Source organism: Scyliorhinus torazame, chromosome 10 (assembly GCF_047496885.1).
Source record: "Scyliorhinus torazame isolate Kashiwa2021f chromosome 10, sScyTor2.1, whole genome shotgun sequence".
Lineage (NCBI taxonomy): Eukaryota > Metazoa > Chordata > Chondrichthyes > Carcharhiniformes > Scyliorhinidae > Scyliorhinus > Scyliorhinus torazame.
The window spans coordinates 23,161,072-23,187,046 of record NC_092716.1 but is presented as its reverse complement, the minus strand read 5'-3'; the positions used below and the strand labels follow the sequence as shown (position 1 = coordinate 23,187,046).

At 46.4% G+C, this 25,975-nt stretch overlaps 1 protein-coding gene and 1 non-coding gene across 3 annotated transcripts in view; both read left to right on the top strand.

The window, feature by feature from the left end:
• Nucleotides 1-485: 485 nt before the first annotated feature.
• The window catches only part of gins2 (GINS complex subunit 2), a 38,321-nt gene continuing 12,831 nt past the window's right edge, over nt 486-25,975 (top strand). The window contains exons 1-5 of one of the 2 annotated variants that reach the window (XM_072517870.1): nt 489-674; nt 4,179-4,293; nt 6,755-6,854; nt 10,924-11,050; nt 17,197-18,650. In XM_072517870.1, coding sequence (XP_072373971.1) covers nt 585-674; nt 4,179-4,293; nt 6,755-6,854; nt 10,924-11,050; nt 17,197-17,322 — 558 coding nt within the window. In that variant the 5' untranslated portion in view covers nt 489-584 and the 3' untranslated portion in view covers nt 17,323-18,650. Of the gene's footprint in view, nt 675-4,178; nt 4,294-6,754; nt 6,855-10,923; nt 11,051-17,196; nt 18,651-25,975 lie in introns of those variants that run through there. The other variant, XM_072517871.1, reaches the window with a different exon arrangement.
• LOC140385001 (U2 spliceosomal RNA) lies at nt 19,535-19,729 on the top strand. Its single transcript, XR_011933267.1, has one exon. It is a non-coding gene; the product is annotated as a U2 spliceosomal RNA (small nuclear RNA).

The window sequence follows — 25,975 nt, the reverse complement described above, 5'->3', positions numbered from 1 at the left end:
AGGGGGCGGGGCGTGCGGCCAAGACGCGGGGACTGCAGCCAGGGGGCGCGGCCTGTAGTCAGGGAGCGCGGCCTGTAGTCAGGGGGCGCGGCCTGTAGTCAGGGGGCGCGGGGACTGCACAGACAGGGGGCGCGGCCTGCAGTCAGGCTGTTGGGCCTGTAGTCAGGGGGCGGGGTCTGTAGTCATGGGCCTGTCGTCAGGGATGGGTCCTGTAATGGGGATGGGCCCTGTAGTCAGGGGACGCGGCGTTTAGTCAGGGGACGCGGCGTTTAGTCAGGGGGCGGGTACTGTAGTTAGGGGGCGGGGCTTGTAGTCCGGGGCCCGGAGTCAGGGATGGGTCCTGTAGTTAGGGGGCGGTGCTTGTAGTCGGGGGCGCGGCCTGTAGTCAGACGGCGGTGCTGTGAGTCAGGGGCGCGTGTGTCGTCGGGGGGCGCGGCCTGTAGTCAGGGGGCGGGGCTGGTAGTCAGGGGGCGGCGTTGAATGGCAGCGCCGCTCTTTCCGGGTCTGGGTTTGCGCGGGAAGGTGTCTGGCGCCTGCAGCCGTGTCTCCCGGTTCCAGCGGGATATTTAAAGCCCGAGGGCAGCATGGACCCCTCGGAGGTGGAGTTTATCGCGGAGAAGCAGAGCGTGACCATCATACCCAACTTCAGCCTGGATAAACTCTACTTAATAACCGTGAGTGAGCCCTGGCAGCCTGCTTTCTGCGGTCCAGCTTCAATAGTTGTGAGTCACAATAGTTGGTGCACTTGTCCCAATCTGTATTCTGAGGCACTTTGAGACATTTCGCACACATTAAATGGGCGAGCAAGTCTAAAGCAGAAGGCAAAGGCGTGTCTCTTTTAAAAATAGTTGTCAGCATCACTTTTGGGGGGGGATTCTTCCCCTTCCTGTCTTGTTCTCCGCAGCAGGAAGACTCCAGAGCGTGTGGTGAACTATTCCAAATCCGCACTCCCTGTTAACATTAAATTCCCATCAATCCGAATCTCACTGACTTAGGTTTCAAAGTTTTTGCTGCATTTCAAGTACTGTTATACTGGAGTTGATCGCAGGTAAATGTTGCCTCCTCCCCCGCCAAAATAATTGCCCCCCCAGAAAAATGTTGCCCCCCCCCCCCAAAAAAAAAAGTTGCCCCCCACAAAAAAACCTTCCTTCTTTTCACATATCGCATATGTAAGTTGAGCCCTGACTTTGAACCAAAAGAAAGATGCCAAATCTTTGTCCTGGCCACCTGCTTGCTGCTGAAGTCTGACTTGGTCTGGTCGCAAAGCTGCTCATTGATAGAATTGAGGACGGCGGCTATTCAGCCCCTCCTGTCTGCGCACTCAATACGTTATAATGTTACCTTTTTGGCTCTTTTTTGCCCTGTTTTGGGGAGCTGGGGTTAGCAGGAACAATTTCCCCCCCCCCCCCCAACTACCTGGCAACTCAGTAAAAGTGAGATGATGGAAGAGGGTGAATTTCAGCCCTCCCGCCCCCCCCCCCCCCAAACTGTTACTGGTGAGACATTGCAAACCTACTGAAAGATGTGGAGATTTGCTGACTTACTGTACATACTTGTGTATAAGTGGAACCCCCCCCCTACATTTTGGCTAAAGCTTTTGCCTTAGAAATTCAGCTATTACACCAGCATACACAATAAGTCAGCAATGTGTCAGGTCTTTAGACATGTCGCACTTTGATCCTAAGTCTAACTCAATCACTCCTGATTTTTCTGCAAGTGTAAACTGACAGATTTTCAGCCCAGTTGTCCAAATCCTGCTTATTTTCTTCAAACATTCTCTGTTTTGACATATGTCACACTTGAGAATTAAAATCAACCTCATAAGCTTGGTCGAATGGGGCTTGTAATCTCTCATTTGCTGATCTTAGGCACAACTCTTAATATTCCCCTCATTTTGGTTGCCCAGCTGATCCAAATTCCACAAAATGAAGAAAAATACTTCTTCCCTACCATCAGTACCTTTAGTTTATAACACAGTGTGTATATGGTGGTCACGATTCTGGACGACAACCCAGCTATATGCAATTTGTAAAACTGAGGAAATGTCACTGCAGCACAGGAGTGATAACACTGATCCATAGGTATCTTTTATGTTAAAATAAACTTTAATTTAAACACAGAATTAACCAGGTTTCTATTAGCTTTCCTTTCTGCAGAATCTCTGGAGAGCGAACCTTTCAGGACCAAACTGAAACACCTGTCCAGATGAAAGTTCTAGGACCAACTGCCTTTTCGGACAGACCTGGCTCCTCCCATTAACTACATCCTCTGTACCCAAAGCAAAAGGCATTCTTTTGTCTCTTCGAAGATGGCCCTTGACTTCAGAATTCCGGGGGCTACCATTGACCGGAACCTGAACTGGGCTCGCCATATAAATACTGTAGCTACAAGAACAGATCAGAGGCTGGTGATTCTACAGTGAGTAGCTCGCCTCCTGACTCTGCAGAGCAGTGATAGGTAACCTAGGCTAGTGAAGGGCCCTATGAGTGCCCTCCTTCATCTCAGTGGGCCGTAACATTGAAATCAGGGATGTTGACTAACCATAACCCGATGAATAAGATTCAATACGTTGAATAATACTAATTTATTGTCGCAAGCAGGCTTACATTAACACTGCAATGAAGTTACTGTGAAAATCCCCTAGTCGCCACACTCCGGCGCCTGTTCGGGTACACAGAGGGAGGGAGGATTCCGAATGTCCAATTCACCAAAACAAACATCTTTCGGGAATTGTGGGAGGAAACTGGAACACCCGGGGAGAATGTGTAGACTCTGCACAGACAGCGAATAAAGAGTTATAGTAAAAGGTTAACCATTCATCTAATAATAGAACTGTTGTCAACTTCAAATGGTAATAAACAAAATAAATATTTACACTTTGGATGCAGAGGGAGTTGCACACAACATTGACTGTGGGATCCATCAGCATGCACCTCTCTCAAATTGCTATTGCTTTGCATGTGTATCACTTCAGACATACTGGCAGGAAGCAAACTGCATGGACGGAAATCGGACGTGGACAACAGTCAACAAAATGTCTCCAGGGCTGCACTCAGAACACACATGGGCCGCATGTGGCCCCAAGGCCACCACTGCACCAGAGCCTGTCCACCATTTATAAGGCATAAGTCAGAAATGTGATGGAATAGTCTCCACTTGCCTGGATGAGTGCAGCTCCAACAACACTTGAGTAGCTTGACATCATCCAGGTCAAAGCAGCCCACTTGACTGGTACCCGTTCCACAAACATTAACTCCCCCCCCCCTGTCGCACAGTGACAGCCGTGTGTACCATTTACAAGATGCACAGCAGGGGCTCATCAAAGCTCCTTAGACAGCACCTTCCAAACCCATAACCACTACCATCTAGAAGGACAAGGGCCACAGAAATATGGGAACACCACCACCTGGAGGTCCCCCTCCGAGTCGCACCCCATCCTGGCTTGGAGATGCATCGTCATTCTTTCACTGTTGGGCCAAAATCCTGGAACTCCCTACCCAACAGCACAGTAGTGTAGCCACAGTTCAGGGACTGCAGTGGTTCAAGAAGGTGGCTCACCACCACCTTCTGAAGGGCAATTGGGGATGGGCAATAAATGCTGGCCTAACCAGCAATGCCAACATCCCATGAAAATTAATTTTGAAATTATGGTACGCAGTTTAAAATTAAATTAATGCCCTCCCATTTAAGGCAGTGGTGAGGAGACTTATTTTTCTTTGAGGATCATTAAATATTTTTAGGGCCGAGTTAGATTCTTGGTTGACAAGGGAGTCAAAGGGTATGGGGGGGAGGGGAACTGGAGTGAGGGGCACAATCCGATCCAGTCATGATCTTATCAAATCGTAGAATAGGCTCGAGGGGCTGAATGGCCTACTCCTCCTAATTCTGTGTTCGCATGCATGTTCATATTAAGCATCTCTTGCTGAAATGACCTCCGTGTTTCATGGCGAACAAACTATTTTGAAAAGTAGCTTATGTAAGCAAAGCACCAGTTGTGTTGCAAGGCTCCATAAACAGAAATGGGGCAAATGACGTGGTTTAATCCACTTCTGGTGGCATTTGATTATGTTGTGTTTTGATGTGTGTATGAACTGCATCCATGAACCCAAGGGGCTGAATGGCCATCTTTTGTGCTGTTAAGATGCTATGTTGTGCATTCAATGGCTTTTTGCATACAGGGAGATTTGGGACCATTCAATCCAGGGCTTCCAGTCGACGTTCCTGTGTGGCTTGCTATTAATCTGAAACAACGACAGAAGTGCAGGATTGTCGTGCCAGATTGGATGGATGTGGGTGAGTTACCTTGGTGTGTTTGAGCTCCAGATCAGAAACCAACTTGTGTAAATTTAAAATACTGTTTGTTACTCCCCATGCATTTTGTTGGGGCTGTTTTGGGAGGGGATAAGGGGGTTTTATCCAGGTCTGAGGTAGACTTTGCTAGTGCCATTGCCAAGTGGCAGACATTCAACTTGTCAGCGTCCATCATCAGGCTGGTGACCTAATGCGCTGGTCTGCCCAGTGCCACTCATTTCTCCGGCTGCAGTCTCGTGATACATCGGATTTGCATTTGTAAAGCAGCCTTCATTCCTTCAAGGCAAACCCAAAGTGCGGGTGCAGCTGAAGCCCAAGGCCAGCCGTGATCATATTGAATGGCAGAGCAGGCTCGATGGGTTGCGTGGCCTACTCATGGTCCTATTTCTTATGTTCATGGCCAATGTCGTACCTTTTGAAATGTCGTTCCCTTTTCGATCTGGGCAAGCATCGCATTGTAAGATTTGGCGAGCAACAATGAGATAAATGACTAGATAATTTTAATTAGTTCTTTCCAGGAAAAAATCTTGGCTGCGAGAACTCCCTTGCCCTTCATGTAGCCCTGGGGCCATTAATGCCCATATAAGGCCTCTGTGTAACATCTGATCTAAAAGCAACAGTTCCTATAGTTCGGTACACCCTCTGTACTCTGCCACATTGTCAGATTGGATTATGTTCCAAAACCGTCTTGAAGCTCACAACCTTGTGACCACTCTTGATCAAACACTGACACCTATGGGGATGAGGAGTTCACGCTTGCTCATTTTTATATATTCTTCATCATGAGGCAAGACATTCTTGGCCTGCTGTGTTCAGAGACAGTGCCGGTTGCTGCCATCCCACAGTGTAAAGGAATGAAAGACTCTCATTTTTGTAGCGCCTTTCTCAACCTCAGGACATCCCAGAGGGCCTCGCAGCTGATGAAATATTATTGACCTGTGGTCACTATTGTAATGTGGGAAGCACGGCAGCCGTTTGTGCACAGCAAGCTCCCACAAGCCACAATTTCAATTCAAATGAAGACTCGGTAAATCTCTCCTAGTGACTCAAAAGCAAAATGCCACCGATGCTGGAAATCTGAAACAAACACAGAAAATGCTGGAAATACTCAGCAGATCAGACTTTATCTGTGAAGAGAAAAAAACAAGGGTAACGTTTCAAGCCAGAGATCTCGTGTCAACCGGACAAAGTTAGAGATGAAGTACAGAGATAGGGGACAAAGAACAAAAGGGAAACTCTGTTAGGAGGAAGACAAATAGAGGTTAAATGACAAATGGGTGATAAGCTCCAATAGTAACTCTATAATAAGAACTATGAAGCAAGTCTTCGTCTCCAAGTTTGAGTTCAGTAATCACTTCGCCACAACAGAACAGTGTCACCTGTATCCGCTTTATATATTGGTGCAGTCTATTGAACAATATCTGAAATCTATTAAATAATTAAAACCCCAATTCCAACTTGCGTATTAGGGAATGTTAGTTCTTTCCTAACAGATTTCTCCTCTTAAAATACATTTTAATTTTGACGTAAATTGTAATATGCTGTAACACAAATGTATGTTTTTTTTTTCTATTTTTCTTCTTTTTAAATTTAGAGTACACAATTGATTTTCCCAATTAAGGGGCAATTTAGCGTGGCCAATCCATCTGACCTGCACATTGTTTGGGTTGTGGGAGCGAAACCCACGCAGATACTGGGAGAAGGTGCAAACTCCACACGGACAGTGACCCGGGGTCAGGATCGCCGGAGTCCCAGTGCTAACCACTGCACCAAGTGCCGCCCCTGAAACCCCAATTCCAAATACTAGGGAACATTATCTCTTTCCTAAAAATGGGGTTGGAACGGAACGAGAAAAGATGGGGCTAGAGGAGGTGCAAATGAGAACAGATGAAGCATTACCAGTATTTCCTGTCCAGAAAAGGGAGGCGGTGGTTCTGGTTAGCAATTGTTGAGCTCGGTGTTGAGTCCGGAGGGCTGTAAAATGCCTAATCAAAATCTTTGGAACTGTGTAGGAGGTCCAGGACAGAGAGATCTGATTGTGAGTGGGGTGCAGAATTCAAATGGCGTGAATGGAAACACTGGGTCATGCTTGCACATTGTACGGAGGTGTTCTGCAAAGCAGTCACCCAATTTTAGTTTAGTCTCCCCAGTTTAGTGCACTAAATTGAAAGAAGCGCAAGTAATGTTTCAGTGATGTTCCTTGCTCACTCGAGAGGAAACGGGGCCTTGTGTTTGACAGCACCTCTGGCAGTGCTGCACATCTTCAGTACTGTGCTGAAGTGTCAACCTACATGTTGTGCTCCAGTCTCTGGAGTGGTATTTGAATCCACAGCCTTCTGAATCAGTGCCACCACTCGTGCAGCCTTCAATTATCGTTTAAGGTGTGACTTTAAGTGACGACTAATGGTATTGGTGATACAAGCATTTTGTTATTTTTCTTCAGAAAAACTTGAACAAATCAAAGAACAGGAACGTAAAGAGAACACCTTCACCTTGATGCCCAATCCACACTACATGGAACTGACTAAGTTACTGTTGAATCAGTAAGTTGTGCACAGAACTCAACAATTGCTCTAACAGCAGTGCACCGTATCTCTTTCCTGTTCATTCCTCGTGTCAATGTGTTACCTTCTTGCTAGGGATGCTGCTCACCCTCCCATTCCTCCTCCTAACTGGCCCTAACCTGTGTGTTAACCTTGGCAGTGAGAAGTGCAAATTTAACTGTGATGGGTTGACATCCAAACCAAACCATGTGCAATCAGCGGAGTCTGACCTCACACTGCACGCAAGACGTGCATACGTGTTCCCAGGCACACACAGATACACATAGATGCACAGGCACACAAGGGCGTGAACACACCAATGTGCACAGGCACACGTGCACCTGCGTGCACAGACTTGCACACATGTCCTGGCATACACACAGCGATGTGTACAGGCACACACACACACGCACTTGTGTGCCCAGGTACACACGCGGGCATCTGTACATGCATGCACATTGCATTGGATTGGATATGTTTATTGTCACGTGTACCGAGGTACAGTGAAAAGTATTTTTCTGCGAGCAGCTCAACAGATCATTAAGTACATGAGAAGAAAAGGGAATAAAAGAAAATACATAATAGGGCAACACAACATATACAATGTAACTACATAAGCACTGGCATCGGATGAAGCATACAGGGTGTAGTGTTAATGAAATCAGTCCATAAGAGGGTCATTTAGGACTTCTGGACTGGTTTGATGGAAAGAACTGGAACTATCGCCGATTTTAGTTCTCCCCTACCCCATGGTGCTGAGGTCCATTGTAGTGTACCAGAACCGATTGAGGATTGAATTAGGGAGCTTCTTTTAAAATGAGAGCAGTTTACAGATTTCCTCTGTCGCCTCCAATTCCCCATTCTGCCCGGCTTGTGTTACTCTTGAGCTGGATGTTAAGTGGGCCAATTCTCTCTTTGTCTTCCCGCTGCTCGGCATTTCCCCGATCAGTATGCACAGGCTTGGGAATTCACCATGTGGAAGACCGAGGTGCAAACTGACATCCTATGGCTCCATATGCTTTTTGTTGTGACATTGAAAGTAATCTAACCATGTTTAAGCAAACTTGTTTACATGAGAGCCTTGATTCTGCTGGCTTCTGGTGCTGAATATTTTGGGAGGTGTTGCCATTGACACTGCAGATTGCTTTCTTTTGCTCATTCCTGTGCTGATTAATCGTTTAAAAAGCAATTAAAACTGCTTAAAGTGTAATTCGAACAACAAATAGAACAGTAAAAGTCTTTGCTTTTGATATGCGTAGAAACGTGAGGATCCTTTTCTTGCACATTGGCCCATTTGGATGTCACCTTGCATCAATTGTATGGGACAGGGATTCATGCTGGTGCTTGCCCATGTCACTGGATCGCTGGCATTAGATCGGGCTCCGAGCGTAGATCAGACGCCCCTTCTGTCCATCGTTTTCTCTGGAAACTCACCCCCAAAAAGGTGGGGGGGGGAGGAAATAGGAGCATCACTCTCCACTGTTCTACATGTCCTGCGTGTGGCCAATACGAAGCAGCAATGACTAAGGCAAGGAGCAGGTGGACTGGAGTTGGGCAAAGTGAAGAGGGGAAGAGGTGACCCTTTTTCTTTACTGTTTTGAAACCTGCTCAGCGTCACTCCTAATTTTTATCTTTCAATGAATAATCTTGGTTAGGACATGGATGGTCAATGCTCCATATATACTTACTTTTCAAACTATTTTTGGGGAGGTGACCTTCCTTTTGTGCACCTGTAAAACTCATGACAACTGGAGATGATCCCAATTGCAACAAACCTGATAGCTCCTCTACCTGATGCAATTCGGCCCTTTGGAATGTATCGCCATGAAGCCACTTTAGAATGTTCTGAGGTAGTATGTTCGGTCTGAGCACATTATAATGTAAGAGTACGGGTTATTAGGGACCAAGGGGGTAATCTATAGGTGTAGCTGGAGGACATTGGTAGGGTGTGGAATGAATACTTCACACCCACCTTCACCCAAAAGAATGAGGATGTAGGTTTGAAACTCGGAGTGAGATTGTGAGTTTCTTGATCAAATTGACTGAAAAGTGTGAGGTGATACACTTTGGAAGGAGTAATTAAAAAAAAAAAAAAATTTAGAGTACCCAATTCATTTTTTCCAATTAAGGGGCAATTTAGCGTGGCCAATCCACCTACCCTGCACATCTTTGGGTTGTGGGGGCGAAACCCACGCAAACACGGGGGAGAATGTGCAAACTCCACAGAGACAGTGACCCAGAGCCGGAATCGCAACCGGGACCGTGGCGCTGTGAGGCAGCAGTGCTAACCACTGTGCTGCCGGAAGGAGTAATTTGACAAGGCAGGCATGACACTAGGAAGTTCTGAGGAACAAGGGGACCTTGGTGTGTTCGTCCATTGATCTCTGAAGGCAGAGGGGCAGGTTAATAGGGTGGTGAAAAAGGCATAAGGGACACAGCCTTGTCAATTGAGGCATAGATTACAAAAGAAGGGAGGTCATGTTGGAGTTGTATAGAATTTAGTGTGGACACAGCTGGAATACTGTGTGCTGTTCTGGTCACCACATTATAGGGGGCGGGGTGCAACAGAGATTCATCAGGACGTTGCCTGGGATGGAATATTTAAGTTAAAAAGAAAGGTTGGATAGGCTTGGGTTGTTTTCTCTGGGGCAGAGCAGACTGAGGGGAGACCTGATTGAGGTATACAGGATTATGAGGGGCATGGACAGGGCGAATAGGGAGCAGCTGTTCCTCTTAGTTGAAGGGTCAGTCACGAGGGGACACAAGTTCAAGGTGAGGGCTGGGAGATTTAGGTTGAGATGTGAGGAAAGATCTTTTTGCCCAGAGGGTGGTGACGGTCTGGAACGCACTGCCTGGGAGGGTGGTAGAGGCGGGATGCCTCGCATCCTTTAAAAAGTACCTGGATGAGCACTTGGCACGTCACAACATTCAAGGCTATCGGCCAAGTGCTGGTAAAACGTTAATATGCAGGTACAGCATATAATCAGGAACGGCAATGAAATGCTATCCTTTATTACGAGAGGAATTGAACATAAAAGTAAGGATGTTATGCTTCAGTTATACAGGTCATTGGTGAGACCCCATCTCAAATACTGTGGGCAGTTTCTGCTCTCTATTTAAGAAAGGGTGTAAATGTGGTGGAAGTGGTTCAGAGGAGGTTTTTAGATCGATATCTAGAATAAGTGGGTTGTCTTATGAGGATAGGTTGGACAGGCTGGGTTTGTTTAGGAGAGTAAAGGGCAACTTGGTTGAAGTATATGAGATCCTGAATGGTCTTGACAAGGTGGACGTGGAAAGGATGCTTCCTCTTGTGGGTGAGTCCAGAACTCGGGGGCACTGTTTTAAAATTAGGAGTCGCTCGTATAGGACAGCAATGAGGAGAATTCTTTCTCTCTGAGGGTTGTGCGACTTTGGGGGGGTCATTGAATATTTTTAAGGCAGCAGCAGATAGGTTCCTGTTGGGCAAAGGAATCCAAGATCGTCGGGGCTATATGGGAATGTGGAATGGCAGAGCAGGATCAAGGGGCCGAATGGCCTACTTCTGCTTCTATTTCCTGTGATCGTATCACTGTGTGATCAATCACTCCCGGAGTCAAAAGAAGTCACTACTAGCAATGGAAATAGATAGCCACATCCCAAGAATGATTTTTCTTCCCCTAAAATTATAACCTAATTTGGATGTGGCACGGTAGCACAATGGGTAACACTTCAGAGCTCCAAGGTCCCAGGTTTGATTCCCAGCTTGGGTCACTGTCAGTTCGGAGGCTGCACGTGTTCCCCATGTCTGCGTGGGTTTACTCCGGGTGCTCCAGTTTCTTCCCACAAGTCCCGAAAGATGTGCTGTGAGGTAATTTGGACATTCTGAATTCTCCCTCAGTGTACCCGAACAGGCGCCGGAGTGTGGCGACTAGGGGCTTTTCACAGTAACTTCACTGCAGTGCACAAGTGTCACAAGTAAGCCTACTTATGACAATAAAGATTATTTTTTTAAAAAAATGTGCTTCCTCGTCGGGTTACCGGTTTGAGTGGCGGTTCAGTAACTCTAAGTGTATTTACTCTCCCTCTCCAGTGCCTCAGATAACATTCCCAAAGCTGATGAGATCCGGACCTTAATAAAAGACACTTGGGATACTCGCATTGCAAAGCTGCGGTTGTCTGCGGATAATTTCGTGAATCAGCAGGAGGTGCACGCTAAGGTAGGAGACTCTGATGTTCTCACCTGGCTCCCCTACCGTTTCCAACTTGAAAATCTGGCTCTCGGTCTCCATTTTGATAGCTTCCAGGCATCTGGAGCCCTTTAGCATCGGGAAAGCCCACTGAGGCTTCATGAAGGCTCGATCAACAAAAGTAAACGTAGCAGGAGATCAAAGAGAGAGAGAGAGAGAGAGAGAGTTTCCGAGGAATGTCTGAAAACTGCGGCAAAGAGATGGCTCAGCGAGGAGAAGGGGCGGTGAGGGGGACATTGTTGAGGAGGGATTTTCAAAGATGGAGGCTGAGGCACAACTGTTAGCTAGCAGAATGCAGAGTGTCCAAGTTAGCTAGCAGAATGCAGAGTTTTTCAAGGTGGCTGTGGGAGCTTACAGTAATGGTGAGGAGCAAGTTTCGTGAAGGGATTTAGGTTTGGGAAATTTAAATTGCTGTCTTTGGGTGACTGGGGACCATTCTAGGTCAGGGTGACGGGGTGATTTGCTGCGGTGTACAATACCTGTACTGGAACGTGGAGATGCTGAAGGTTTGGGGATGGCTGGTGTTTGGGAACCGATAACACTGCAACAGTTGGGTTTAGGGGTGAGAGAGGCGCAGCTTGAGGGTGACGGACACTGAAGTGGATATTGTCACTGGTCCTAGTAATTTCAAAGTCATGGGCTTGATAGCTCTTGCGGTTGACTGAAGGTTGTAAACAGCCTGGTTTAGCGGGAGGTGGTGGGTGGGGAGGGGCTGCAGCAAAGCTGTGTGAATCTGCCTCTACCGCATTGATTTTGGATAATTGATACGAGAAGCAGGAAGGCAGCGCTAACTCCACTGGGTTGTGGGCAACTGAGAAAGATGTGCAAGTATTTGATGCGATCCAGCAGATTGGCTGATTCGCAGCTATACCTACTGAACACCAGATACGACAAAGCCTTTTTAATTCTTTTATGGGGGTGGATGGTGATGGAAAGGCCAATACTTGTTGTCCATCCCTAATTGTCCTTAAACTGGGTGGCATGCTAGGCTATTTCAGAGAGCAGTTAACAGGGAACCACATTACTGTAAGGACTGGAGTTGCATGCAAGCCAGCGGGTGTCCTTCCCTGAAGGGTCGTTGGTGAACCAGAAGGGTTTTTACAAACTGATGATAGTTTCACAGTCACAATTGCTGAGACTAGCTTTTTAATTCCAGATTTTATTGAGCGAATTTCAATTCCACCCAGCTGTTGTGGTGGGTTATGAACCCCTGTCCCCAGCGCATTTGGAAGAACTGCACAGTTTGGAGGGCTCGCGGTTGGTAGTTTAAAGTGAGTGAGGCGAGAGCTTTATCCATGGAAGGGGCGGGAGAGGGTGTCAGTGCTGAGGGACACAAGGAAGTGGTCAGAGATGCTCCACTATTAAGGAGGTTGCCTTGAATACGAGGGAGGAGGGGACTGAGCTGAGGCTTGGGTTCTGAATTACTTCCTAACCGGCATCTGCCCATGACCATTATTCCCCTCCCACCGTCCAAAATATTCAAATGTCCTCTTTGTTATTCCAAGTTATTCCCATTTTTTTGAAGTCTGTTTTTCCCTCGAGCTGATGTTACATTGCGACATTGTTTCCAGCTTTTCCACGAACCAGCAACGTCCCTTCCTCTACTTCACTGGACAAAAGTTGAGGAACCCGAGTGAGGCGGTGTTACCCTCAACTGCAACAACAGCTTACACTTGGAAGACAAATAAAGGTCCCATGGTGCTTCCAGGGCCGTGACTACTGAGAGGATTCTGGCAACATTTTCATGCTGTTTGAGGGCATTAAGTAAAAACGTTTGCCTAAGGGCTGTTTAGCACTGGGCTAAATCGCTGGCTTTGAATGCAGGCCAAGGCAGACCAGCAGCACGGTTCAATTCCCGTAACCGCCTCCCCGAACAGGCGCCGGAATGTGGCGACTAGGGGCTTGTCACAGTAACTTCATTTGAAGCCTACTTGTGACAATAAGCGATTTTCATTTCATTTCATTCACACAAAAAACAAGAGTTCCAAACGCCCCTCAGTCAATTTGTCGAGTAGTTTGGACTGTTTGTACATTTCCTTTGCCACTAGAGGTTGCTGTTCTTCAGTTGTAACCGAGTTGCAAAGTAACATTGTGCAAGCCAGTCGTCGACAGGAGCACTCGGAATCACCTCCTGCTGGTGAGATTTTCAGTAACTAGCTCTAAACCTCAGAAACTAATTCAAAACCGAAGTGGTTTGTATTTGAGACTTTAGTGAACTGATTTGCGACGTTGGAGTTCCAAGGGTGAGAGGAGGTGTGATAACAGTGTTCAGAATCATGAGGGGTCTAGGGGTCGAGCGAGAAACTTCCTGTTGGGAGAAGAGTTGAGAAGCAGAGGACATCGATTTAAACGGGATTGGTAAAAGAGCCAGAGGCGACATGAGGGACATGTCTTTTTAAAACAAGAGATTGGGAATGCACTGCCTGAGAGTGTGGTGGAGGCAAATTCACACAGCGAGTGGTTAGGATCTGGAATGCACTGTCTGTGAGTGTGGTGGAGGCAGATTCCCACAGCGAGTGGTTCGGATCTGGAATGCACTAACAGTGGGTGTGGTGGGAGCAGATTCACACCGAGTGGTTAGCCTCTGGATTACGCTGTCTAAGAGTGTGGTGGAGACAGATCCACACGGATCTGGAATGTACTGTCTGCGAGTGTGGTGGAGGCAGATTCACACAGCAAATGGTTAGCATCAGGAATGCGTTGTCTGAGTGGTGCAGACAGATTCCACAGTGAATGGTTAGGATCTGGAATGTGTTGTCTGTGAGTGTGGTGGAGACACGGTCAATTATCGCTTTCAAAGTGGAATTGGAATCTGGAGAAATGATTTGAAGGGCTCTGGGGGAAAGGCAGTGGAGTGTGACTAGCTGAGTAGTTCTTATAGAGACGCGATGAGACAAATGGCCTCCTGCGCTGTAAACATTCTATGATTCTCTGTATATCTGTGTTTGTTCTACAATGTGCAGTGGAGACTGAGCATGGAGACAAAAAACTGGTCAAAAGGCTTTTCAGTGGCTTTGTGGGAGCAGGGTCAGGTTAGGTGAACTGGACAGGTCTGTTCTAGAAGAATGAGTGCCCCCCCCCCCCCCCTTGTATCACCAAACCTCATTCAAGTTGGAGCGCAGCACTGCAGATGCGCCTTGCTACAGTTTCCTTCCATCTGTTGCTGAGATTCAGAAGCACCGGTACCCGTATCTCTGCATACAGACAATGAGCCTCAAATTTCCGATGGCCGCTATTGTTACACTGGCATTAGCCTGTTTAAGAATAAAATGGATGAGCAGTGGACAGGGGGAAGATCTAGGCTCACGTGGGCTATATGATCGGATGAGGTATCGCGCAGCTTCTGGTTGCTTATCCCCTGCACATCCAATCATTGTGGCCAGTTATCACACATCAAATCAATCCTAACTAAGAGGACTTCACAAAGCTTGGCCCACCGGTTGGGCTGCTGCTAATTCAAATGACTATGTTCAATACCCTGCTATTCAATAACTACCGACTGAGCAATTGGGGGATTTTCACTGTTGGAAGTTACCCGTGCCGCTGAGCTGTGCTATCGATGCCATGACTGCAGCACCTCTCCCAAGTTGTTTTGGTGGCATGTGATTGCCACCCAGCACACGGTACTTCTGGTGAGAATCTCCGCTTGTGGATCATTTCCCGTTGAAACTAAGATCAGAATGAATAGCCAGGGGACCTTGCTGTAGTAAAATAATGGTGTCTCTGAGGGAAATGTGTTGCCGTAATACAGAGTTGTTGTATTCCGACACGATTCTGGAGTGACTACCCTCCCAACAGTACGTCATTGAGTGAAACCTGGTGAGGTGATATGGTGGCTTAATGGTAATGCCACTGGGCTAGTAACGCTCTGGGGACACGGGTTCAACTCCCAGCACGGCAGCTGCCTGAGAATTCGGTTAAATCTGGAATATAAATCTCGTCTCACCTGATTCACTGTTGTCCTTTAGGGAAGGAAATCTGCCGCCCTTACCTGGTCTGGCCCCTTACCTGGTCTGGCCTACATGTGACTCCAGACCCACGGCAATGCGGTTGACTCTTAACTGCCCTCTGAAATGGCCGAGCGCAGTCGAAGGGCAATGGACAACCAATGTCCACATTCTGTGGATGAATAAGAAAAAAAGGCCATGAACAGTTCTATATGTATACCTATAACAGTAGCACTAACATATCAGATGCTTCCTCCAGTCGATTTGATACACACACTACCGAGTGCAACTCTGAACCCTGTTCATTCCCGCTACATTCTCAAACTGTTTTGTCTGTGGACCACTTAAGTGGGGCAGGAGACACCCACGGACCACCTACTGACCCTACCCCTCCCTGTCGCTCGCCACTGTGATAAAACTCACCTGAACTCGCCTAGCAACTTGTGCAACATGAATATTTTGCTGCTTTTTCACTGCTGAATTAACCAAATCAAATCGCCAATATAAGCCTAGATTCTATTCGCTGTTCATCCGTTTCATTCTTAAACCGTTGATGCCAACGTGCATTCACTCTTTAAAATCTTATTGGTTTATCAGAATAGGCACTACAATCCTAATGGCCATCAAAATAAGCCGTCTGAACCTATTAGTTATTTTAAAAAAAATTTATAATACCCAATTCATTTTTTCCAATTAAGGGGGAATTTAGCGTGGCCAATCCACCTAGCCTGCACATCTTTGCGTTGTGGGGGCGAAACCCACGCAGACACGGGGAGAATGTGCAAACGCCACACGGACAGTGACCCAGGGCCAGCAATCCTATTGGTTACTAAGAATACACACTCCAATTTTATTGGTCCATCAGAATAGGCACCCCAATTCTATTGGTCCATCAGACGAGGTACTCCAATCCTATTGGTCCATCAGACTAGGCACTTCAATCCTATTGGTGCATCAGAATAGGCACCCCAATCCTATTGGTCCTTCAGAATAGGCACCCCAATCCTATTGGTCCTTCAGAATAGACACCCAAATCTTATTGGTCCAGCAGAATAGGCATCCTAATCTTATTGGTGCATCAGAATAGGCACGTCAACTCTATTGGTCCAACAGAATAGACACTTCAATTCTATTGGTCCATCACAATTGCCCCTCCCCTAAAACATGAAAGAGATGCGTGGGGAACTGCCGTCATTGCATTCCTCATCACTACCTCATGCTTTGTCATCATGTCACATGGTCGAGTACTGAGTCACGCAGACCAAGGGGGTGTGCCTTGTGTCCATGTCACCATGAAAGCTGCCCTATTTCCACCTCCATAACATTGTCCAACTACAATCAGGTCCCCTGTGGTGAAACCCCCGTCAAAGCCTTTGTTACCTTGGGAGTGGTCTCCTGGCTGACTTCAATAAAAGCAAATGACTGGAAATCTGAAAAAGAAACAAAGTGCTGGACAAACCCAGCAGGTCTGGCAGAATTATCATCGTTGTTTTCGAATCCCTCCCTGGCCTTGCCCCTCCCTCCCTCAGACCCACAACCCTCCGAGATAGCCATACCCGATATTCCGATTTTTAATGGCTCCACCATTGGTACTTGTGCCTTTAGCTGCCTTGGACCGAAGCTCGGGAATTCTCTCTCCAAGTCTCTCCGCCTCTTCTCCCTTCTTTCAAACACTCCATCAAACCTGCGTCTTTGCTCAAGCTTTTGGTCATCGGCCCGAATATCTTCTAATGTGGTTCATTGTTGTACTTTGTTACATAATGCTCCTGTGAAGCACCATGGGAAGTGTCATTACTTCCAAGGTGCTAGATGAATGCAATTTGTTGTTGTTGATATCTAGGGGGAGGGGTGGGGGTAGAGCGATGTAGGAAATGCTGTGAGAATTGAGAGACTCCAGTCCGTCTCTATTTGGAACAGTAGGGAAAGATGCTGCAAACGGGCACTTGCCCGAGGATTGCAGTAAGTGTACTAAAGTGCAGTCTCCTATCTGAATGCGGAGCCCCTGCTTCACTTTATAGACTCAGCACCTGTGTATGTGAGCGCTGCACTAATAGCTCCCAGTGGAAAATAGACACGGCTGACTATTACGATTTTGTTTTTGTTTTTTGAATAAAGGTTCAGGCCGAAAGTTTAATAATCGTTCACTTTTCTTTTACTTCCCCATCCCAGCTGGACAACCTCACACTAATGGAGATTAACACAATCGGGACATTCCTTACAGAATCGCTGAATCAGATGCACAGGCTCCGTGCGAACCTTCATCCTGGAGAAGAGGCTCAGTCTCAGGACTATTAAACTGCTTTCTTTGAGGAAAGGCTGGAGGAGGGGAAATGGAGAGGGGGAAACGATATTGAGCGACTTTTAAACCTTAAAAAGTATTTATGTCATGAAAATAGGCTATCTGGGGACATTTGGCTGGACAGCTGGTTTATGATGCACAGCAAGGCCAGCAGCACAAGTTCAATTCTTGTACCGGCTGAGGTTATTCATGGAGGCCCCCCCTCAACCTTTCCCTTGCCTGAGGTGTGGTGATCCTCAGGTTAAATCACCACCAGTCACCTCTCCCCCTCAAAGGGGAAAGCAGCTTATGGCTATCTGAGACTATGACGACTTTACCTTTATCATTTCGGACATTCCGAGGTTGTGAAAGATGCTGTCTAAGTAGTGCAGGACTTTCTCACACATGCTTGCAAAAACAGCCTGTTAAAATCTTCTGATGACCTTCAAATTTTGTTCTTAAAGTGATCTTTTCTTTTAGTTTGGATTGGATTGGTTTATTGTCACGTGTACTGAGGTACAGTGAATAGTATTCTGCGTGCAGCTCAAACAGATCATTCCGTACATGAAAAGAAAATACATCATCGGGCAAGCATAAAATGCACAACGTAAATACATAGACACAGGTATCGGATGAAGATGAAGTGAAGAGATCAGATAAGTCCACCAGTCCATAAGAGGATTGTTTAGGAGTCTGGAAACAACGGGGAAGAAGCTGTTTTTGAATCTGTTGGTGCGTGTTCTCGGACCTTTGTATCTCCTGCCTGACAGAAAGAATTGGAAGAGTGAGTAAGTGGGGTGAGAGGGGTCTTTGATTATGCTGCCCACTTTCCCAAGGCAGCAGGAGGTGAAGACAGAATCAATGGGTGGGAGGTGGGTTCGTGAGATGGACTGAGCTGTGTTCACGACTCTGTAGTTTCTTCCGGTCTTGGGCTGAGCAGTTGCCATACCAGGCTGTGATGCAGCCAGATAGGATGCTTTCTATGGTGAACATGTAAAAGTTGGTAAGAATCAATGTGGACATGCACAATTTCCTTAGTTTCCTGAGGAAGTATAGGCACAGTTGTACTTTCTTGGTCTTAGTGTCGACGTGGGTGGACCAGGACAGATTGTTGGTGAAGTGCACACCTAGGGATTCAAAGCTGTCAACCATCTCCATCTCAGCCCCGTTGATGCTGACAGGGGTGTGTACAGTACTTTGCTTCCTGAAGTCAATGGCCAGCTCTTCAGTTTTATAATTTTATGTTGTTGATTCTCCTATTAACGAAGGTGCTCGAGCCTCCCAGTTCGATCCTCTAACCTCATCCACTGGAGCCTGTCTTTAGCAATAAACTCTGCTGTGTAGACCTTTTATGAAGAAGGGATTTATTCCAATGAAGGGGAATTTTGCTGGATCACGCGGTGTACTAGAAAATGCCGAGTGCTAGCATCCTGTTAGTATTGAAAGCCACCAAATAAGTTTGTAAACTGACAGAAGCAGGATACTGCCAATGCTGTAAATCAGAAATTAAGAAAAAACTGAGCAAGTACTGATGGGCTGCTGCATTCCTGTGGCGCCGATGGGCCACTGCAGTGTTTCAGGTGAATGTTAAAGGGTTTCTGGTGCTGTTTCGATAATAGGAAATTTGCTTTTGACCCATGGCTGTCTCCCTGCGCTTGAGTTGAGATTTGAGGCTAATGCTTTCCAGTACGCACTTGGAAGGGCTGCCCTGACTTGCAGGTGAGAAGTTAAACTGAGGGACCCATCTGCCCTCTCGAGAGAATGGCAAATATCCCATGGCATTATTTGGAAAAGCAGGGAAGTTCTCAATGGGGTCCTGGGCAATATTTACCCCTCAATCAATATCCCTAATAAGAAACAAATTATCTGTTTAATCATGACATTGGAGTTTGTGGAGACTTGCTGCATGCAAATTGGCTTCCCTGCTTCTTGCATTGCAACAGTCCACCATAGTTTCAAAGTGCTTGATGACTGAAGCATTTTGGGATGGTCTGGGGTACTGAAAGGTGTTATCTAAATGCAACTCCTCATGGGTTGAATGGCCTTTTTGTGGTGTGTTAATCTATGATTTGTGCCAGTCTCCATGGAATTTATCTGATATGGGCTTGACACTGAGGGCCAGCAGGCTATCCATCAACAGAAGGCACCAAAGCCAAGCCCAATTCTGCCCTCTGAATTCCAAACACACACTGGGAGTTGCCGAACAGGCATTGAAAAAGAGGCAGAAGGATCGCTTCTCAGCCTTTTGGCTAAGATCAAGTGTCTGTAGATTGAGCCTTTGGGTTCAGATCTGGTATGTCTCTCTTGTGGGGACCATGAATTCGATTCAATTTGAATTAGTTTTTTGGAGCAAGCGAGGAGCTGGATTAGGGGTTCGCCCCTGACCCACACTCTGAGCCCTGGCTTGGTAACTCAGAAAAGGAAAAATAAAAAAAAAGAGGCAGAAAGCAATCCAGTTTGCCCCACTCTTTGCCCATATCCTCGCCATTTCTTTTGAAGGGAACCTATCAGGCAATTTGTTCCAAATCGTAAACCACTCATTGTGTAAAAGAAAAAAAAACAGCTTCCCTCTTGGCTCTTCTGGTTCTTATGACAATCATCCTAAATCCATGCCCTCTAGTTATTGATTCTCTGGCCATTGGAAACAGATTGTCTGCATTCACTCGCCTAAAAGCTTGGTGATATCATATCTCATAGACTTTTCTGTTCTAAGGCGAACAACCTCAATTTCTCTTGTCTATCCATGAAGCTCTAATCCCTCAACCCCATTTTAGTCAATCTCTCATGTGCCCTCACCATGGGTGGCACAGTGGTTAGCACTGCTGCTTCAAGGCATTGAGGATCCGGTTTCGATCCCAGCCCCGGGTCACTGTCTGTGGAGTTTGCACATTCTCCCCTTGTCTGCGTGGGTCTCACACCCACAACCCAAAGATGTGCAGGCTAGGTGGATTGACCAGGCTAAATTGCCCCTTAATTGGAAGCAAAATAATTGGGTACACTAAATTTATTTTTTAAAATGTGCCCTCTCCAAAATCATCTTGTCCTTCCAAAATTGAGGAGTCCAGAACAGGACTTAAGCTAAAGGCGAACTTGTGTTTTATAATCTTTATTAGTGTCACAAGTAGGCTTACATTAACACTGAAATGAAGTTACTGTGAAAATCCCCTAGTCGCCACACTCCAGCTCCTGTTCGAGTTCACTGAGGGAGAATTCAGAATGTCCAATTCACCTAACAAGCACATCTTTCGGAACTTGTGGGAGGAAACCGGAGCACCCGGAGGAAACCCACGCAGACAGGGAGAACGTGCAGACTCTGCACAGACAGTAACCCAAGCCGGGGATTGAACCCAAGTCCCTGGTGCTGTGAAATTGTACCCCAGCCTAAGTGAATGATTTGTATCAAAAACAGCAGTGCTCCTAAACACTGACCCCTGGAGAAAATTACAATCTCAAAACAATCCTGCAATCTCAAAGCAGCCATCCATCACATCTCTGATTTTTACAAAAAACATATCTTTGATCTAATTCTGTATCCATGCTGCGAACTGCCCCTTTTATCCCATGGACTTCTCCTTTGCGCACAAGCCACTCCCTCATGCATTTATGTATTTTCTTGTTGGATAAATCGTTCCCATTTGCCTCAATCACGCCACGTGGCTGGGAATGTATTTTCTGTAAGAAGTCTTACAACACCAGGTTAAAGTCCAACAGGTTTGTTTCAAATCACTAGCTTTCGGAGCACTGCTCCTTCCTCAACTGAATGAAGAGGTATCTTCCAGAAACAGAAATATAGACAAAGTCAAAGATGCAAGACAATGCTTTGAATGCGAGCATTTGCAGGTAATTAAGTCTTTACAGATCCAGAGATAGGGGTAACCCCAGGATAAAGAGGTGTGAATTGTCTCAAGCCAGGACAGTTGGTAGGATTTCGCAAGCCCAGGCCAGATGGTGGGGGGGTGAATGTAATGTGACATGAATCCAAGGTCCCAGTTGAGGCCGTACTCATGTGTGCAAAACTTGGTTATAAGTTTCTGCTCGGCGATTTTGCGTTGTCACACATCCTGAAGGCCGCCTTGGAGAATGCATACCCAGAGATCAGAGGCTGAGTGCCCTTGACTGCGGAAGTGTTCCCTGACTGGATGTCCCAAAGCGTGGTACATTGGCGAGACCATGCAGACGCTGCGACAAGGGATGAACGGACATCGCCCGACAATCGCCAAGCAGGAATGTTCCCTTCCAGTTGGGGAACACTTCAGCAATCAAGGGCACTCAGCCTCTGACCTCCGGCAATTCCAAATCTGGAATTGGAAGCTAGTCTCAGTAACAGTGACCATGACAACTATCACCGGTTGTTGTGAAAACCCATCTGGTTCACTAATGGAAGGAAATCTGCCTCCCTTACCCGGTCTGCCCTGGGTTCAACACCCACTGCAATGCGGTTGCCTTCTGAAATGGCCGGGGAAGCTACTCCCGTTCAGGGGCAATTAGGGATGGGCAACTAATGCCGGCCTTGCCAGCGAGTGCCACATGTGAGAGAATACTTTTTTTTTGTTTGGGATCTGTGCTCCAAGTTGAGCAGGGAGCTGCTGGAGAATGGGATGAATGGGAATGGTGTCGGAAGAAGGGGTGGGATGGGGGTGATATGCGGGATGAAAGGGATGGCATGGGAGAGATGGAATGAGGAAAGAGGGACTGTTGCAATAGATACCAATTGCACCACAAATGTTCTGTGGGCTGCTGTTGAGCAGTAATTCACAGAACCTAAGTGTATTTAAATCATGCAAAACAAAGTGAGGAAATGAAACGTGTGTAAAGCAGAAGTAATTTTAAACTTCATTTTAATTTAAGACCTCTATACTGGTATTGGACAATTTTTCAGTCTTAGTGGATTGACCGAATGTTTGATTGTTTTTAAAAAGAAAAGCACAGAGAATTGTCTGAACTTCCGGGGGTTAAAAAAAGCCTTTGGCTAAATTCCGATCCACGGAACTCCTGTGGGATACTGCCAACAGCTCCGATTGCCTTCAACTCTGCTGCTGCTTCCTGTACATTGTGAGGTACAGCGTCGCTGCTGTGAATACATTACACCAGAGTTAATCTGACGTAAATCAAAGGTTGGGTTGTCTGCGGCATGGGAATTTGGAGATTCTTGTTCTCATGTCAAAGGTTCCGATATTCGTTGCACGAACTTCAGGCAACAGCAGCTTTGCAGAGTGAATTTAGATCTCTGGGATTCCAGCTCGCAAAAGCAAGGAGCAAGATTTGCTGGATTCAGCCTGTGGTTTTCACACTTTTTATCTCTGTAAGGGATTTCCTGCGTATAATGATGCCTCCCCCTGGAAGGATCTCCGGGCCTAATCCCCGAAGGTTGGTTTAAGGAGCACAATCCTTTCATCGGCCAAATACCTTTTAATGACCACGGAGATAACGTTTAGGGTCGGTCAAGAAATGCATAAATTTGATTACCTCATGAGAGCCCCCCTGTGTCGAGGCGCACACACACACACCCCTCAGGTGAGGGATTTGAAAGCGTATAGATTGAGGAAAAGCAGATGAAAGGAAGCGCTGAACGAGCTGCCTTTCGGAGAGAATTGTTAGGCAATGGTCATGATGGGACCTGGTGCCTTCGGGCCTGGCTTCGTCTGTGTGACCTGACTCCAGAACGGAGTTCAATGTTCGCCATTTATTCGCAATTTTCTCGTTCAAACCAGTGCCTTCAAAACTTACTACCACCCTCTCTTTAGCCACGGATGCTAGTTCCCCTCCTCGGGTCGATAGAGTGGTCAAGAAGGCATACGGCATGCTTGCCTTCATCGGATGGTGTATTGAGTACAAGAGTCGGCAGGTCATGTTACAGTTGTGTAGGACTTTGGTTAGGCCACATTTGGAATACTGCGTGCAGTTCTGGTCGCCACATTACCAGAAGGATGTGGATGCTTTAGAGAGGGTGCAGAGGAGGTTCACCAGGATGTTGCCTGGTATGGAGGGTGCTAGCTATGAAGAAAGGTTGAGTAGATTAGGATTGTTTTCGTTGGAAAGACAGAGGTTGAGGGGGGGGCCTGATTGAGGTCTACAAAATTATGAGAGGTATGGACAGGGTGGATAGCAACAAGCTTTTTCCAAGATTGGGGGTGTCAATTACAAGGGGTCAAGATTTCAAGTGAGAGGGAGAAAGTTTAAGGGAGATGTGCGTGGAAAGTTTTTTACGCAGAGGGTGGTGGGTGCCTGGAACGCTTTGCCAGCGGAGGTGGTAGAGGCGGGCACAATAGCATCATTTAAGATGCATCTAGACAGATATATGAACGGGCGGGGAACAGAGGGAAGTAGATCCTTGGAAAATCGGTGACAGGTTTAGATAAAGAATCTGGATCGGCGCAGGCTGGGAGGGCCGAAGGGCCTGTTCCTGTGCTGTAATTTTCTTTGTTCTTTGTTCTACGAGCTAGGGCTAGTGTTGCCAACACTCCAGGATTGTCCTGGAGCCTCCAGGAATTGAAGATCAATCTCCAGGACACTGCAATCCTAAAAAATCATCGGACATGAAGAAAATGTTGTTTTTGTTTGTCCTTTTCTTTGGATATTTCTCATGACCAGATATAGAAAATGAAAGTGGTGGGGAGAAAGGCTATTTGGCTGACAGTCGAACATCATCCGATAGGAAGATGGTACATCACATGGTTGGATGTTTTGGCCAATAAATGGCTGGAGCATGGGGGAATAGTCCCCAAGAAACCTCCTGGAATACGTTTAATCACATTTGGCAATCCTATCCACCAGTCCCACTCCCAACATGGCACTCGCAGTGTGAACGAGGGCTACATCACTCGTCTGCCATTTCTGGCTAATTTTTTTTTTTTTCCTGTCTTAGTCGTAAGGAAATGTTTGCCCTGTATTTGGCACCAATAAGCACTGTCCATAACATTGCTGAAAATAGAGACTTGTTGCCGAAGCTTTTCGACTAGCACTCCTCGGGACAAATTCAAGAATACCAAATTTCAAACGCTCCCAGCAATTTACACGACAGGAGAAAAGGGTGCTGATTAGTTGGCACGCTAAATCTGATTGCCCGAGGTGTTGCAATGGAGGAAGCAACAAGGAACTGCAGGCTCCTAGATAATTCAAAAAGGACACAATGGACATGATCCTTTTGTTTGCAGAGATCTGGCCCATGTGTATGAATTCATGCCACTTTAAGCAAGCATAAATGAGCCACACTACAAACTCAAATGATTATCTTAATTTGGTTGTTAGTGTAGGTTTGCTAACTATTATCAGCAACATGATAGTTACTACTTGCATACTTCCTTTAACAAAACCTTCTAAATTACTTATCCCTTCAAACCCTCTCCATTATACCATAGTAACCAATACAACACCACCTCTATCCTGCATCATACCACTCTCATCATACCACAGTAGCCAGGGTGTGACGAGTGGGTCTGTGCTGGGGAGTCAACTTTTTACATCAAAGACTTGTATGAGGGGAGCTAAGCCATCGTTGCCATTTGCAGACGACACAAAGATAAGGGGGGAAAGTATGTTGTGAAGAAGACATACGGAGTTTGCAGGAAAATATAGATGCTTTTTAGTGGGCAAAAGTTTGGCAGATGGAGTATAATGTGGGAAAATGTGAACTTGTTTAGCAGGAAGAATGAAAAAAACAGTTTTGTTTAAGCAGAGTATGACTGCAGAATTCTGAGGTGCAGAGGGATCGAAGTGTTCTAGTGCATGAGTCACAAATGTTTAGGATGCACATACAGTATGTAATTAAGAAGATTAATGGAATTCTTTACCCTTATTCTGAGTAAAATTGAATGGATGTTATGCTTCAGTTATACAGGGCATTGATTGGACCACATCTTGAATACTGTGTAGTTTTGGTCTCTTTATTTAAGAAAGGGTGTAAATGTGTTGGAGGCAGTTCAGAGGAGGTTTATTAGATGGATGTCTGGAATGAGCGGGGTTGTCTTGTGGAGACAGGCTGGGTTTGTTTCTACTGGAGTTTAGACGAGCGAGATGTGACTTGATTGAAGTATATTAGATCCTGAATTGTATTATTATTTGAATGGGTGTAAATTGAGAATGGTGAATACTCAGCGAGACCTTGGTGTCCTCGTGCATCAGTTGCCAAAAGTAAGTGCGCAGGTACAGGAGGCAGTAAAGAAGGCAAATGGTATGTTGACCTTCATAGTGAGAGGATTTGAGTATAGGAATAGAGATGTTTTCCTGCAATTGTATAGAGCGTTGATGAGGCCACACCTGGAGTATTGTGTGCTGTTTTGATGTCATCTTAGGAAGGATGTTCTTGCTATGGAGGGAGTGCAGTGAAGGTTTACCAGTCTGATTCCTGGGATGGTGGGACTGTCATATGAGGAGAGACTAAGTCGGTGAGGGTTATATTCATTGGAGTTTAGAAGAATGAGAGGGAATCTCATAGAAATTTATAAAATTCTAATAGGATTAGACAGGGTAGATTCAGAAAGAATGTTCCCGATGGTGGGAGAGTCCAGAACTAGGGGTCATAGTTTGTATGTAAACTCCACACAGACAGTGACCCGGGGCCGGGATCGAACCCGGGTCCTCGGCGCCGTGAGGCAGCAGTGCTAACCACTGCGACGCCGTGCTGCCCTCCAACAAAGAGCATTAGCTGTAAACTAGTCTGTAGTCGGTGAA